The sequence below is a fragment of the Tachypleus tridentatus genome, chromosome 4 (genome assembly GCF_004210375.1).
Source record: "Tachypleus tridentatus isolate NWPU-2018 chromosome 4, ASM421037v1, whole genome shotgun sequence".
Classification (NCBI taxonomy): domain Eukaryota; kingdom Metazoa; phylum Arthropoda; class Merostomata; order Xiphosura; family Limulidae; genus Tachypleus; species Tachypleus tridentatus.
The window spans coordinates 110,768,470-110,786,086 of record NC_134828.1 but is presented as its reverse complement, the minus strand read 5'-3'; the positions used below and the strand labels follow the sequence as shown (position 1 = coordinate 110,786,086).

Sequence of the window (17,617 nt, the reverse complement as noted above, 5' to 3'; positions counted from 1 at the left end):
GTACATCCTGTTCCACCACAAACTCATAGCGGCTGTGGTGGTCATACGAATTGTCGATTTTTTTATTTAATATAACGTACTCAACCTCTGTACACCTTTCCATGAACCTAATGACCTAAGTCCTAATCACCAAAATAACTTACATGCTGGTTTATAGATAAACAGCATGAAATATGAACCTGTAATAACCTGAGATAAACATAAACTTAACGAATAATTTTTACTAATATCGTTACAGTTCATTAAGTAATCAATTATGTTTTATTTGTGTGATATAAATGAACTACCAGCAAGGTATCCAATAGCGTGGCCTAATAAACTGTCTTCCAATTGGGAATTTCTAAAGTTTAACTAATTTGAAATACCAAAAAAAAAAGAGAAAATGATTATCCGAGTTAAACAAACTCACCGTTCCTTCGTTTGTCGTTTAGGGAGTTTCTCAAAGAGTCAACAGATATTTTCTCGTTCTGAAAAAGCTGGTATCCTGGAACACAGGTCACATGTTGCTTAGTTTCATAACTTCCCAGTACGTTAAGTTAGGAGTCAAAACCAGACTAAACGGCTTGACTATTAAGAATGATGTACTTCTAATAGCTCCTTGACAGTATATTATATTATATTATATTATATTATATTATATTATATTATATTATATTATATTATATTATATTATATTATATTATATTATATTATATTATATTATATTATATTATATTATATTATATTATATTATATTATATTATATTATATTATATAGTAACTTTCAATTATTGTTATAAGAAAAATTCCTTTCTTAACTAAAACAGTACCATATTTACTAACCCTAATATACGAATCCAATAAGAAGTCATGCAGTGGAAACATACAATGAGTAACTAAGACAGAATATTATAGCTGCATGAGAAATGTGTATTATATTTCTTAGCTAACAAGGAAGTTTTTTTTTATACATTAGCCTAAACCTCAAAATATATTTTCGATAGTAGAGACAATTCAGTTTTAAATCTCTTATTAACCAATGGTAAAGCTGTCAAGTGTGTTTTTCCAAAGGGATTGTTAAGAAATCTGAATAAATCCCTTGTCTAAATGTGAAAAGTGTTTTTAAGTGTATTAATTTCTCTTAAACATGTTAAAATTCTTCTCGTGGTTCTTTATTTTAAGGGAATCAGCTGGTTATTCTTAATGACATAAGGAAACCAAAAGCTGTGTAGAGTAGTAACATGGTGAAATATCGAAATCTTAATGGTAAACTCACCTATTTCAAAATGTTTTTCTGAAAATTTACTATGTACGTTGAAAGTGCTCTAAAACGCTATATTTTCATATAGACTGGAAGAGCTGGGGAACACTGAACAACCAACATTTTGAGAAAACACGAAATTCAACAGTTATGGGTCGCGTTTCGATTGTTGTTGTTGTTTTGAATTAAGCACAAAGCTACACAATGGACTATCTGTGCTCTGCCCACCACGGGTATCGAAACCCGGATTTAAGCGTGCAAGTCCGCAGACATACCGCTGAGCCACTGGGGGGGCCGCGTTTTGATATGGGGTGGGTTTTGATAGACGTAATTTTTAACAAATCGGTTTTAATTTTTGTTTGTACTCCAGTTGTTAGGATATCAAGTAAAGTCTTTCAATATTTTAGTTGCCTACGGTCTAGAACCTTACCCAGACGTTTATGTTATGAAATAGTACATAGAGATGGATTTAACGCTTTGAAAACAGACTATTACAAAATGATTACAGGATTCTGAGACGTTTCGGTATCAACATCTGACACCGTTATTGTGAAACCTCATTAGAAATATAAAATATAAAAATACGGAGCTCAATACATTAGCTTAGGAAAAGGGCAACAGATAGGTCGGTTATTTTGATTTTTTGTTCGTTTGACATCAAATGTTTGATACCACATGTCACTTACTATAATGAACTACCATTACTGAATTATATCGTAGCCTTAGTAAAATTTTTAAATCGCCATCTGGTGTTAGTAGCAACATAATAACAGTTCACAATTTTGGCCGTTGAGTCAAACAAAATATTGAATATATTGTCTGTATCTCATATAAACATCAACAAATTTAACGATGTTTTTGTTAATATTGTTGCTACGATTATGAAGTTTGCTGTTTTTATTAGACAAGTCGCATAAGAGACTCTTTCTTGGGATTCAAGACGTTAGCTTTTTGTTTCTTTGTTATGGAATTTCGCGTAAAGCTACTCAAGGGCTATCTGCGCTAGCCGTCCTTATTTTAGCAGAGTAAGACTAGAGGGAATGCAACTAGTCATCACCACCCACCGCCAACTGTTGAGCTGTTCTTTAACCAACGAATAATGGGACTGACCGATATTATAACGTTCCTACGGCTGAAAGGGCGAGCATGTTTGGTGTGACCGATTCGAATCCGCGAACCTCGAATTACCAGTCGAGTGTCTTAACCACCTGGCCATGCCGGGTCTCTCTATATCGTTTACCGAAAAAGAATGATTACAACATGAAAGTTTAATATTATTATACATTTTTAAAGTAAACATCTGGAAGGGCATTTCAAACCAATCTATACAATATATCAACACACTGCCTAACATAACAAATCTATACAATATATCAACACACTGCCTGACATAACAAATATATACAATATATCAACACACTGCCTGACATAACAAATCTATACAATATATCAACACACTGCCTGACTTAACAAATATATACAATATATCAACACACTGCCTAACATAACAAATATATACAACATATCAACACACTGCTTGACATAACAAATATATACAATATATCAACACACTGCCTGACATAACAAATCTATACAATATATCAACACACTGCCTGACTTAACAAATATATACAATATATCAACACACTGCCTAACATAACAAATATATACAATATATCAACACACTGCATGACATAACAAATCTATACAATATATCAACACACTGCCTGACATAACAAATATATACAATATATCAACACACTGCCTAACATAACAAATGTATACAATATATCAACACACTGCCTAAGATAACAAATATATACAATATATCAACACACTGCCTAACATAACAAATATATACAATATATCAACACACTGCCTGACAAAACAAATCTATACAATATATTAACACACTGCCTGACATAACAAATCTATACAATATATCAACACACTGCCTGACATAACAAATCTATACAATATATCAACACACTGCCTGACATGACAAATCTATACAATATATCAACACACTGCCTAATATAACATATCTATACAATATATCAACACACTGCCTAAGATAACAAATCTATACAATATATATTAACACACTGCTTGACCTGACAAATCTATACAATATATTAACACACTGCCTAACATAACAAATCTATACAATATATCAACACACTGCCTAAAATAACAAATCTATACAATATATCAACACACTGCCTGACATAACAAATCTATACAATATATCAACACACTGCCTGACATAACAAATCTATACAATATATCAACACACTGCCTAACATAACAAATCTATATAATATATCAACACACTGCCTAACATTTCTTTAAAAACTGTCCTATAGCTAATACAGTGTGCAATTTGTGAATTATAGACAACTGTCCTATAGCTAATGTAGTGTGCAACTTGTGAATCATTCAAGCTAGCATGGCATGGTTCTGTGAGTGTTTATGATGTGCTATCTATCATATCCTGGTTCTTGTGGGGTCGGTAGATTATGTACTAGATAACATATCCTGGTATTAGTGTGTTGTGTACTATATTAGATAACATATCCTGGTTCTTGTGTACTGTGTACTATACTAGATAACATATCCTGGTTCTTGTGTACTGTGTACTATATTAGACAACATATCATGGTTGTAGGGTACTGTGTACTATATTAGACAACATATCATGGTTGTAGGGTGCTGTGTACTATATTAGATAACATATCATGGTTGTAGGGTGCTATGTACTATATTAGATAACATATCCTGGTTTTAATGTGCTGTGTACTATATTAGACAACATATCCTGGTTGTAATGTGAAGTGTACTATATTAGAAAACATATCCTGGTTCTAGTGCGCTGTGTAAGTTATGTACTATATTAGACAGTATATCCTGGTTCTAGTGGGCTGTGTAAATTATGAACTATATTAGACAAGATATCCTGGTTCTAATGTGCTGTGTACTATATTAGATAACATATCCTGGTTTTAGGGTGCTGTGTACTATATTAGACAACATATCCTGGTTGTAGTGTGCTGTGTACTATATTAGATAACATATCCTGGTTTTAGGGTGCTGTGTACTATATTAGACAACATATCCTGGTTGTAGTGTGCTGTCTACTATATTAGACAACATATCATGGTTCTGGTGTACTGTGTACTATATTAGACAACATATCCTGGTTCTATTGTGCTGTGTACTATATTAGATAACATATCCTGGTTCTAGTGTACTGTGTACTATATTAGACAACATATCCTGGTTCTAGTGTGCTTTGTACTATATTAGACAACATATTTTGGTTCTAGTGTACTGTGTACTATATTAGACAACATATCCTAGTTCTAGTGTGCTGTGTACTATATTAGACAACATATCCTGGTTCTAGTGTGCTTTGTACTATATTAGACAACATATTTTGGTTCTAGTGTACTGTGTACTATATTAGACAACATATCCTAGTTCTAGTGTGCTGTGTACTATATTAGATAACATATCTTGGTTCTAGTGTACTGTGTACTATATTAGACAACATATTTTGGTTCTCGTGTACTGTGTACTATATTAGATAACATATCCTGGTTGTAGGGTGCTGTGTACTATATTATATCCTGGTTGTAGGGTGTTGTGTACTATATTAGATAACATATCTTGGTTGTAGGGTGTTGTGTACTATATTAGATAACATATCTTGGTTCTAGTGTGCTGTGTACTATATTGGACAACATATCCTGGTTCTAGTGTACTGTGTACTATATTAGATAACATATTTTGGTTCTAGTGTGCTGTGTACTATATTAGACAACATATCCTAGTTCTAGTGTGCTGTGTACTATATTAGATAACATATCTTGGTTCTAGTGTACTGTGTACTATATTAGACAACATATTTTGGTTCTCGTGTACTGTGTACTATATTAGATAACATATCCTGGTTGTAGGGTGCTGTGTACTATATTATATCCTGGTTGTAGGTGTTGTGTACTATATTAGATAACATATCTTGGTTCTAGTGTGCTGTGTACTATATTGGACAACATATCCTGGTTCTAGTGTACTGTGTACTATATTAGATAACATATTTTGGTTCTAGTGTGCTGTGTACTATATTAGACAACATATCCTAGTTCTAGTGTGCTGTGTACGATATTAGATAACATATCCTGGTTGTAGGGTGCTGCATATGACGAACAATAAGTACGATGTCATGCCCTGCCAAGTGAACAACTTGGTTCAAACTTTACTATGTTTATGACTCGAGTGAAACCTTTTTCAAACGAATTAATTCTCAAAGATGTTATTACGCATTCATGTATCTGGAACTTATCTGTGTGAAAAGATTCTGTACTTGTGTGTCTGCGTGTGCCACGAGGTTCTTCTGAAACCGCTGGTCGCCACACTTCTAAATGACAAAGAATCGTCTCGGTCCTGACGTTTGTACAAACGTATAATTTCGCACAACTCTCTCTCCTTGGGGAGTTTCCCTAAACTACTGGACTCACCAACTTTTAATTGGCACAGAGGTTTGCACAAAGACAAAACTTTCCACCAAACCTTTTAGTAAACATGGATATTTTGCGAAAACCCTTTCACTAGGATTCTTCGAAAACAGATCCGGAACTGATCAAATAGTTTGCATTAGAACACGTAATTAATCAGTCAAATAACGTTCGTGTCGTGATTAAATACATTAAATTCGGATTGATAATTAAGAATAAAAGAAAATATTTATACAGACATTAAATTTTAATTATGGCGCCCTGTGAATGTGGACCACGTGCTCTCTAGCATCTATCACAATATCAAACAATAAATGCTATAAAAAGTTTCACTTACAAAACTAATGGTTCAAACTACCGTAACGTATTCAGTTTAGTTTGCGTGCTTTATAGCAAAGCCACGTTCGGCTTATCTGCTGTTCCATCACGGGGATCCGAACCCCGGGTTTTTGCGTTTCAAGTCCTTAGATTTACCCATGTCATACCGTGGTATTATTTATGATAATGGAAGCCTTAAAACGCTTATCTAGTTCAAAGCTTGAAACAAAATTCTGTCAAAATAAAATAACTAAAAGATGTGACAGTTCCACATCTCACAAGAGTTGTCATAACACTAACATCGTGGAACTAGTAAGATTATACAAAAAGAGTTTACCTTCTTGCTTGTTCTGCCGATGGTGAACCTCTGACTTCACAGTAGATGAAACTTGAGAAGAAGGAATGCCTGCCGTAAGAAATACAAAAAAATAAATAAATAATGAACGAAGGGAAACAAAACATTGGTCTTCAAATCTCATACTTAAACAATCGTTTGAATATAATTTTATAGAAGTCACGAACGTGTGATTGGATATATTTCGTTCAATAAGGTGAATATAATGAGTCATGTGTTAAACAGCGTTGTGAAAAAACGTATCACTGGTCAATATATAGTATCAGTTTTTGACACCATGTGATAGTAATGACATTAACTCTTGGTCTAAAAAGAAAAAAGAAATCTGGTTTTAACAGCTACAGATTGAAAGGATTAGACTGTTGACCCAGTAAATAAAGGTTAAGTCACATTTTGCACTCGTGGTAGTAAACTGTGTGTGTTCAGATAAATGGTGATCTATGGATCCCGATATTAGGTAAATATCTTCTTTAGCAAGTGACAGTGGGATTCCTAGCGTATTTGAAGATCGTTTGTATTTTTTTACGCTACTTGCCTAAATGATATTTGACCTTTCATGAAGCATGTGGAATAACTTAAAATTATTCATATACTTAGATTCTTTTATTTTTTTAAATATTCCCCTTGTTCTAACTATTGGTAGAATCGACCTGAATTTCGCTTGGAAGCATTTATTGTATCTATACTACCTATACAGAAGCCGTCTACATGAAGTTTTAGCAACAAACATTACAAATCGTGTACAGTGGGCTCAGCAGGTAGCCCGAAGTGGCTTTGTTATAAGAAAACACACACAACTAGCGTAAATCATATCTTAGGCTTCAGTAATGCTATACATGTAACATATATAAACTGTGCAATGAATTGTTTAGATACTATAGATACCCTCTCGTAGGTCACTCATAAGACGTGACATTTTAATTTTATGCTCTCAACAGGTAAAATATTCGATAAAATAAGTTCGAGGCGATCCTGGTAAACATACAGGATTTGGTTTGTTTGTTTTTTTTCAATTTTGCGCAAAGCTACACGAGGGCTATCTGCGCTATCCGTCCTTAATTTATCAGTGTAAGACTAAAGGGAAGTCAGCTAGTCATTACCACCCACCGCCAACTCTTGGGCTACTCTTTTACCAACGAATAGTGGGATTAACGGTCACGTTGTAACGCCCCCCACGGTTGAAAGAGCGAGCATGTTGGGTGTGACGAGAATTCGAACCCGCGACCCTCAGGTTACGAGTCGAATGTCTTATACACCTGGCCATGTCGGGCCAAACATGCAGGAACTTTTAAAATACTGGTTAGTTATAGATAGCCAATTCAGAGAAACGTTTCAAAATATAACTAACAAAAGATATCTTATTTCAGGGCCAGTACTTTTTCCTATCTTTGAAGGTTTGTACATGGTTCCATAAGCTACAATCTATGATTAAATTAGACATGACCTTGCTACTCTGGTGAAAGAATGAGCAGTCATGCTAATCACTTAGAAGGATACATATAATTTCACAGTTGTCAGAAGATGTCATGAAACACGTTGATATGAAACGAAAAGGTAAAAATCTGATTAGCAGCGCGGAAAACTTTTAATTAACGACTTGTTTATACAGTGGTGGATTTATGGGGGAGAGAGATGGATAGCGTGGCTAGCCACTTCTTTTTACATAATTTTAAAAAAAACTTATGTTACTTTTTCAAAATGTGTTATTTAATGACAATTATTTAAATACATTTGATTATAATTCAACAACACATTTTCAAAAATATAACATGTTTTTAAACAATATAATAATGGGGGGCTAGCTATCCCTTGCCTAAATCCGTCATTGTTGTACTAACAATTGAATCTACGTGTCGTATGGTATAACTTTTTGACCTGTTACAGAAATAACTAATATTCTTATGTAAAACTCATAAGGTTCAGTAATGATAATTTAAATGGAGTACTTGAAGTAGTTACGGTGTGTGTAGCTGGATGTTTTTAACCGTTATTAAACAAATTACGTTGTAATGACATTGTAACCACAAGCAGATTGGCGCAAAAATAGATTAGAAAAATGTATTTAATAAGGTAGTAGTACCCAAGATTGTCTGAAAAATTAACATTAAGACAAGAAATTATTATAGGAGAAATAAAATATCCAGTAACATCTCATTCAAACCGCTTCAGGAGACTGTTAAAAAAACGTTGGCTGATCTGTTTACCATAACACTATGTAACAAAATTTTTACTTTTTCTTGTTCCTGAGCAGAAAGTGTTATTTCCCAATTGCTTATGCCTAAAGTAAATAGAAAAGACTTATTTTTCTCTTCAAACTTTGCTTTTGTGACCTGGGAGCGTATAACGAAAACATGATGGGAGACTATATTTGGGGGCTGATACGTGAAAGTGATTTACATTACAGTCGCAAGTCTCGAAAAAACTACTCACTTCTAAACATTTTTGTTCATTTTTGTATAACTTTAGTATAAATACATGTAAATCTTGATTCATATTTTGTTTTATTCAGACCTTATGCAAATGAAAATGTGCAAATTTGCCCGTTTTTTACATAAAAAATAGATTAATTTCTAAATTTCATTATCCAGGTCACAAAAGCAAAGTTTGAAGGGAATAATGGACATTTTCTGTACTTTTACAACATAAGCAATTAAGAAATAACACAAACTATCCAGGAACAAAATTTGTGTTGCATAGTGTTATTATCATTACATAAACATGATTTATATTACGTGGTTTACTAAAGAGAAATTTTCAAACAAGCAGTAATAACAACTGAAGTAATCTTATTTACCCAAGAAGCATGTAGTTCAGAGTGTGTTATTTGACCGATAATGTTATTTAATCTTAGAGAAAGTAGTGCATCAGAAGTGGAAGGATATGCTAGAAATAATGTGCACATCCATCTAAGAAACATAGTGGATATCGTATGTATATGTGAGACCTTTGTTATCTGAACAAGACTTCTCAGTTTGAGGGTGATTATTTAGCTTACGTAACAATGATTTAACTATTTTGAATGCGATAGTTGTGAGAAGTTTCGTTACGTAATTCCTTTCGAGTCGTCGATGTGCATGCAGTTTAATCGTCTTTGTAACGTTGTTGACATTACCTTACTCGAACTTTCTAAGTTTTTCTCGCTATATGTAATATTATTGTTACTACAGAGCTAGGATATCTTTAGATTTTTTGTCGCGTGTTATAAATACGCATGTATACAGAAAGTAAGTTACTGAAAGTAAAAGTGAAGTCAGACTGTGTGGTTGTCTGTTTAACCATACAAAACAGTGACTTCGTTATTGATAGTATTGTGATAATAGAGGAAAGAAGAATGAATAATTTATCTTGTATAAGGGTGTTCTAAAGTAACTGAACCCGACAATGTGAGCTTCGACGAAAAAGGATACAGTTGTTTGAAGCTCTGGATACAGCTGTGGTTACCAATAATGTAACGAACTCTTGTAAACATGTTTAACTTGTTTTGAATATCGTATTTTACACCAAGTGGATTGTGTGACGTCTGTTTATTGTTGAAATTTAGCGCCAACAAGTCACAGACACCTACTGTAAATAATCTGATCCTACAAAAACGTGAGGAAATTGCACTTTAATTTCTTAAATGAGAAATAGGTTTAATCCATTATATATCTTTGTAATAAGTAAAAACTTTGCTTTTTCTGATTTTAACATCAAAAGCACATTACAAAAGGTATTAAAATAATTTCGAAGCTGAAATAAACATACAAAATTCTGTCATTTATATATTGATCTCCTTAGGGTATTAAACTCAACAATACTAAAAATCGATAGAAACCACGTGCAGAGGTCTGCAATCTGCGGCAAGAGTTTTGAAAGAATATCCAATGGGAAGCGTTTATTGGTTTATTTATGCAGTCAGATGATCAAAGGGAAACCAATGTGCTGAGCTTATTGGTCGATTTAGGTTCTCTACGTGTGAAAGAAAAAGCTCGCTTTTATTCGAAAGTTTTGTTGTTATTGTTAAAATACGAGTAAGTAGCACTCACCTACAGCGTTTTCCAATATCCTTTATTTATTATGTTTTAAATTTACCCGTCTTTCTATTCTCTCAGAAGCGTTTTATTTTTTGTTAGAACTGATATAACTTTATTTTAGTTACAGCTTTTACAGCAAGGAAAAATATTTTAAAAACAGGTATGGTGTTTCGATTGCTCGTGCGATCATGTTTGAAGTATCTAAGTTTAACAGTAAAGGAGATTTAATATTTAAATCAACATTCAACAATCTAATAACGTGTTTAACTTTCAGAACTGATAGTGGTTACTTATGCACGTGCACATCAATTCGCGTGAATTCACAGATTATTTATGGCTGAATATAATAAAGCAAACAAAAAAAGGTCAATATATGAATATGAGGAAATGTTGAGCAAAATATTTGCATAGTCATAGGAATATATGAGAAATTAACGATCAGAAACACATGTAGATGTGTTTTGGTTTTTGTTAATTGTAAGATTCTTTGATTTTATTAAATAAAAATTTAGATTTCGTCTTGCTTCTTATAGTGACACGTTATTATTTAAGTCTGTGATAATATTTTTGCTCATATGTTCATGGTCTCGGGAAGGGTATTTTATGTTCTTTTAATCTGATATTAAATGTGTCTTATCTGTGTTTCTCAACTTGTTGAATGTTGTCTGTAACTCCTATAATAGTAGACTGCCTCTTCTTAGTAAAGTACTGAGAGAGCGCCTAATTTCTGGTGGCTTACATGCTTAGAAATCGTAAATTACGTTTACGTAATTTCAAATGTATGTTTTTTTTTCTGCATATGATTGCCAGTGGTACGATATTGGGATTCGTGTGCTGTTAACGTTTAAACATTTTATCACGTAGTTTTGTACGTCTTTGTTTAAGTTGCTTACATGGTGAAGGGACGTTGTACATTCATCTTGACAAGTAAATCCGCAAAAGAAACGTCATTTATGTATCTAACGAAAATACAGGCTTGTGTATGGAAGTGACTATCGTATATGTTGTTCTGTGCTATGCAGCTGAAGACAGTACGAGGTTCTCTATTCAAAGCAAATAAATGCAGCTAATTGTAAGTTTTGTTAGCTCTTCCTGTTTTATGTTGATTATTGTAACAGTTTGGTTAGATCTTCCTGTTTTATGTTGATTATTGTAACACTTTGGTTAACTCTTTCTGTTTTATGTTGATTATTGTAACAGTTTTGTTTGCTCTTCCTGTTTTATGTTGATTCTTGTAACAGTTTGGTTAGGTCTTCTTGTTTTATGTTGATTCTTGTAACAGTTTTGTTTGCTCTTCCTCTTTTATGTTAATTATTGAAACAGTTTGGTTAGGTCTTCCTGTTTTATGTTGATTCTTGTAACAGTTTGGTTAGGTCTTCCTGTTTTATGTTGATTCTTGTAACAGTTTTGTTTGCCCTTCCTGTTTTATGTTAATTATTGAAACAGTTTGGTTAGGTCTTCCTGTTTTATGTTAATTATTGTAACAGTTTGGTTAAGTCTTCCTATTTCATGTTGATTCTTGTAACAGTTTGGTTAGGCCTTCCTTTTTTATTTTGATTATTGTAACAGTTTGGTTAGGTCTTCCTTTTTTATTTTGATTATTGTAACAGTTTGGTTAGGTCTTCCTGTTTTATGTTGATTCTTGTAACAGTTTTATTAGGTCTTCCTGTTTTATGTTGATTCTTGTAACAGTTTGGTTAGGTCTTCTTGTTTTATGTTGATTCTTGTAACACTTTTGTTTGCTCTTCCTGTTTTATGTTAATTAATGTAACAGTTTGGTTAGCTCTTCCTCTTTTATGTTAATTATTGAAACAGTTTGGTTAGGTCTTCCTGTTTTATGTTGATTCTTGTAACAGTTTGGTTAGGTCTTCCTGTTTTATGTTGATTCTTGTAACAGTTTTGTTTGCCCTTCCTATTTTATGTTAATTATTGAAACAGTTTGGTTAGGTCTTCCTGTTTTATGTTAACTATTGTAACAGTTTGGTTAAGTCTTCCTATTTCATGTTGATTCTTGTAACAGTTTGGTTAGGCCTTCCTTTTTTATTTTGATTATTGTAACAGTTTGGTTAGGTCTTCCTTTTTTATTTTGATTATTGTAACAGTTTGGTTAGGTCTTCCTGTTTTATGTTGATTCTTGTAACAGTTTTATTAGGTCTTCCTGTTTTATGTTGATTCTTGTAACAGTTTGGTTAGGTCTTCTTGTTTTATGTTGATTCTTGTAACACTTTTGTTTGCTCTTCCTGTTTTATGTTAATTAATGTAACACTTTTGTTTGCTCTTCCTGTTTTATGTTAATTAATGTAACAGTTTGGTTAGCTCTTCCTGTTTTATGTTGATTATTGTAACAGTTTGGTTAGGTCTTCTTGTTTTATGTTGATTCTTGTAACAGTTTGGTTAGGTCTTCCTGTTTTATGTTGATTATTGTAACAGTTTTGTTTGCTGTTCCTGTTTTATGTTGATTTTTGTAACAGTTTTGTTTGCTCTTCCTGTTTTATGTTAATTATTGTAACAGTTTGGTTAGGTCTTGCTGTTTTATGTTAATTATTGTAACAGTTTGGTTAGGTCTTCCTGTTTTATGTTGATTCTTGTAACAGTTTGGTTAGGTCTTCCTGTTTTATGTTGATTATTGTAACAGTTTTGTTTGCTGTTCCTGTTTTATGTTGATTTTTGTAACAGTTTTGTTTGCTCTTCCTGTTTTATGTTAATTATTGTAACAGTTTGGTTAGGTCTTGCTGTTTTATGTTAATTATTGTAACAGTTTGGTTAGGTCTTTCTGTTTCATGTTGATTCTTGTAACAGTTTGGTTAGGTCTTTCTGTTTGATGTTGATTATTGTAACAGTTTGGTTAGGTCTTCCTGTTTCATGTTGATTTTTGTAACAGTTTTGTTAGGCCTTCCAGTTTTATGTTGATTCTAATAACAGTTTGGTTAGGTCTATCTTTTTTATGTTGATTCTTGTAACAGTTTTGTTTGCCCTTCCTCTTTTATGTTAATTATTGAAACAGTTCGGTTAGGTCTTCCTGTTTTATGTTAATTATTGTAACAGTTTGGTTAAGTCTTCCTATTTCATGTTGATTCTTGTAACAGTTTGGTTAGGCCTTCCTTTTTTATTTTGATTATTGTAACAGTTTGGTTAGGTCTTCCTTTTTTATTTTGATTATTGTAACAGTTTGGTTAGGTCTTCCTGTTTTATGTTGATTCTTGTAACAGTTTTATTAGGTCTTCCTGTTTTATGTTGATTCTTGTAACAGTTTGGTTAGGTCTTCTTGTTTTATGTTGATTCTTGTAACACTTTTGTTTGCTCTTCCTGTTTTATGTTAATTAATGTAACAGTTTGGTTAGGTCTTCCTGTTTTATGTTGATTATTGTAACACTTTGGTTAAGTCTTCCTGTTTTATGTTGATTATTGTAACAGTTTTGTTTGCTCTTCCTAATTTATGTTGAGTATTGTAACAGTTTTGTTTGCTCTTTCTGTTTTATGATGATTCTTGTAACAGTTTGGTTGGGTCTTCCTGTTTTATGTTGATTCTTGTAACAGTTTGGTTAGGTCTTCCTGTTTTATGTTAATTATTGTAACAGTTTGGTTAGTTCTTCCTGTTTTATGTTGATTCTTGTTACTGTTTGGTTAGGTCTTCTTGTTTTATGTTGATTCTTGTAACAGTTTGGTTAGGTCTTCCTGTTTTATGTTGATTCTTGTAACAGTTTGGTTAGGTCTTCCTGTTTTATGTTGATTATTGTAACAGTTTTGTTTGCTGTTCCTGTTTTATGTTGATTTTTGTAACAGTTTTGTTTGCTCTTCCTGTTTTATGTTAATTATTGTAACAGTTTGGTTAGGTCTTGCTGTTTTATGTTAATTATTGTAACAGTTTGGTTAGGTCTTTCTGTTTCATGTTGATTCTTGTAACAGTTTGGTTAGGTCTTTCTGTTTGATGTTGATTATTGTAACAATTTGGTTAGGTCTTCCTGTTTCATGTTGATTTTTGTAACAGTTTGGTTAGGTCTTCCTGTTTCATGTTGATTTTTGTAACAGTTTTGTTAGGCCTTCCAGTTTTATGTTGATTCTAATAACAGTTTGGTTAGGTCTATCTTTTTTATGTTGATTCTTGTAACAGTTTTGTTTGCCCTTCCTCTTTTATGTTAATTATTGAAACAGTTTGGTTAGGTCTTCTTGTTTTATGTTAATTATTGTAACAGTTTGGTTAAGTCTTCCTATTTCATGTTGATTCTTGTAACAGTTTGGTTAGGCCTTCCTTTTTTATTTTGATTATTGTAACAGTTTGGTTAGGTCTTCCTTTTTTATTTTGATTATTGTAACAGTTTGGTTAGGTCTTCCTTTTTTATTTTGATTATTGTAACAGTTTGGTTAGGTCTTCCTTTTTTATTTTGATTATTGTAACAGCTTTGTTGCTCTTCCTGTTTTTAAAAAAAAACGACGAGTTCTCAAAAAAAAAAAACTTTCCACGAAACAGATGAAACTTAATTGTTTGCACTCTGCTACATACAGAGTATTAACATACTTCTCTATGATAAATAAAACTTAATTGTTTGCACTTTGCTATATACAGAGTATTAACATACTTCTCTATGATAAATGAAACTTAATTGTTTGCACTCTGCTACATACAGAGTATTAACATACTTCTCTATGATAAATAAAACTTAATTGTTTGCACTTTGCTATATACAGAGTATTAACATACTTCTCTATGATAAATGAAACTTAATTGTTTGCACTCTGCTACATACAGAGTATTAACATACTTCTCTATGATAAATAAAACTTAATTGTTTGCACTTTGCTATATACAGAGTATTAACATACTTCTCTATGATAAATGAAACTTAATTGTTTGCACTCTGCTACATACAGAGTATTAACATACTTCTCTATGATAAATAAAACTTAATTGTTTGCACTTTGCTATATACAGAGTATTAACATACTTCTCTATGATAAATGAAACTTAATTGTTTGCACTCTGCTACATACAGAGTATTAACATACTTCTCTATGATAAATAAAACTTAATTGTTTGCACTTTGCTATATACAGAGAATTAACATACTTCTCTATGATAAATGAAACTTAATTCTTTGCACTGTGCTATATACAGAGCATTAACATACTTCTCTATGATGAATGAAACTTAATTGCTTGCACTCTGCTACATACAGAGTATTAACATACTTCTCTATGATGAATGAAACTTAATTGCTTGCACTGTGCTATATACAGAGTATTAACATACTTCTCTATGATAAATAAAACTTAATTGCTTGCACTCTGCTATATACAGAGTATTAACATATTTCTCTATGATAAATGAAACTTAATTGTTTGCACTCTGCTACATACAGAGTATTAACATACTTCTCTATGATAAATAAACTTAATTGTTTGCACTTTGCTATATACAGAGCATTAACATACTTCTCTATGATAAATTAAACTTAATTGCTTGCACTGTGCTATATACAGAGCATTAACATACTTCTCTATGATAAATGAAACTTAATTGCTTGCACTCTGCTATATACAGAGTATTAACATACTTCTCTATGATAAATGAAACTTAACTGCTTGCACTGTGCTATATACAGAGTATTAACATACTTCTCTATGATAAATGAAACTTAATTGTTTGCACTGTGCTATATACAGAGCATTAACATACTTCTCTATGATGAATGAAACTTAATTGCTTGCACTCTGCTACATACAGAGTATTAACATACTTCTCTATGATGAATGAAACTTAATTGCTTGCACTGTGCTATATACAGAGTATTAACATACTTCTCTATGATAAATGAAATTAATTGTTTGCACTCGGCTATATACAGAGTATTAACATACTTCTCTATGATAAATGAAACTTAATTGTTTGCACTGTGCTATATACAGAGTATTAACATACTTCTTTATGATGAATGAAATTTAATTGCTTGCACTCTGCTATATACAGAGTATTAACATATTTCTCTATGATGAATGAAACTTAATTGTTTGCACTCTGCTACATACAGAGTATTAACAGACTTCTCTATGATAAGTGAAACTTAATTGTTTGCACTGTGCTATATACAGAGTATTAACATACTTCTCTATGATAAATGAAACTTAATTGTTTGCACTCTGCTACATACAGAGTATTAACATACTTCTCTATGATAAATAAAACTTAATTGTTTGCACTTTGCTATATACAGAGAATTAACATACTTCTCTATGATAAATGAAACTTAATTGTTTGCACTCTGCTATATACAGAGTATTAACATACTTCTCTATGATAAATGAAACTTAATTGCTTGCACTGTGCTATATACAGAGTATTAACATACTTCTCTATGATAAATGAAACTTAATTGCTTGCACTTTGCTATATACAGAGTATTAACATACTTCTCTATGATAAATGAAACTTAATTGCTTGCACTTTGCTATATACAGAGCATTAACATACTTCTCTATGATAAATTAAACTTAATTGCCTGCACTGTGCTATATACAGAGCATTAACATACTTCTCTATGATAAATTAAACTTAATTGCTTGCACTCTGCTATATACAGAGTATTAACATACTTCTCTATGATAAATGAAACTTAATTGTTTGCACTCTGCTATATACAGAGCATTAACATACTTCTCTATGATAAATTAAACTTAATTGCTTGCACTCTGCTACATACAGAGTATTAACATACTTCTCTATGATAAATGAAACTTAATTGTTTGCACTCTGCTATATACAGAGCATTAACATAATTCTCTATGATAAATTAAACTTAATTGCTTGCACTGTGCTATATACAGAGTATTAACATACTTCTCTATGATAAATTTACAAAAAGCTTGGTATATAAATATATCCTTAACATAACACGTAGAGACGTTTTTATCCCGGGAATAAAAATTAAAGAGATGTTAAAAAAATTCTATAAGGAACCCGCCTAAACAGGAAATACCACAAATTACAATGTAACAGTCGTCCATTTAATGTGTTATAGCTATGTAAATGAAACATGACGTAACTTGATGACTAGCGCAGATAGGCCTTAAGTAGCTTTGCGCGAAATTCAAAACAACAATAGTTTCACTGAACGGAATGCCACAGTAATAAAACATAAACCGTACATTAACAGAATAAATAAAACCTACGTTTTATTAA

General features: G+C 32.0%; 1 protein-coding gene across 2 annotated transcripts in view; it reads right to left on the bottom strand.

Annotated features, from left to right (window-relative positions):
- The window catches only part of LOC143249878 (uncharacterized), a 52,884-nt gene that overhangs the window by 17,587 nt on the left and 17,680 nt on the right, over positions 1–17,617 (bottom strand). The window contains exons 2-3 of one of the 2 annotated variants that reach the window (XM_076500468.1): positions 6,413–6,481; positions 410–484 (exon numbers count right to left, since the gene is read on the bottom strand). In XM_076500468.1, coding sequence (XP_076356583.1) covers positions 410–484; positions 6,413–6,481 — 144 coding nt within the window. The remainder of the gene's footprint in view (positions 1–409; positions 485–6,412; positions 6,482–17,617) is intronic. The other variant, XM_076500469.1, reaches the window with a different exon arrangement.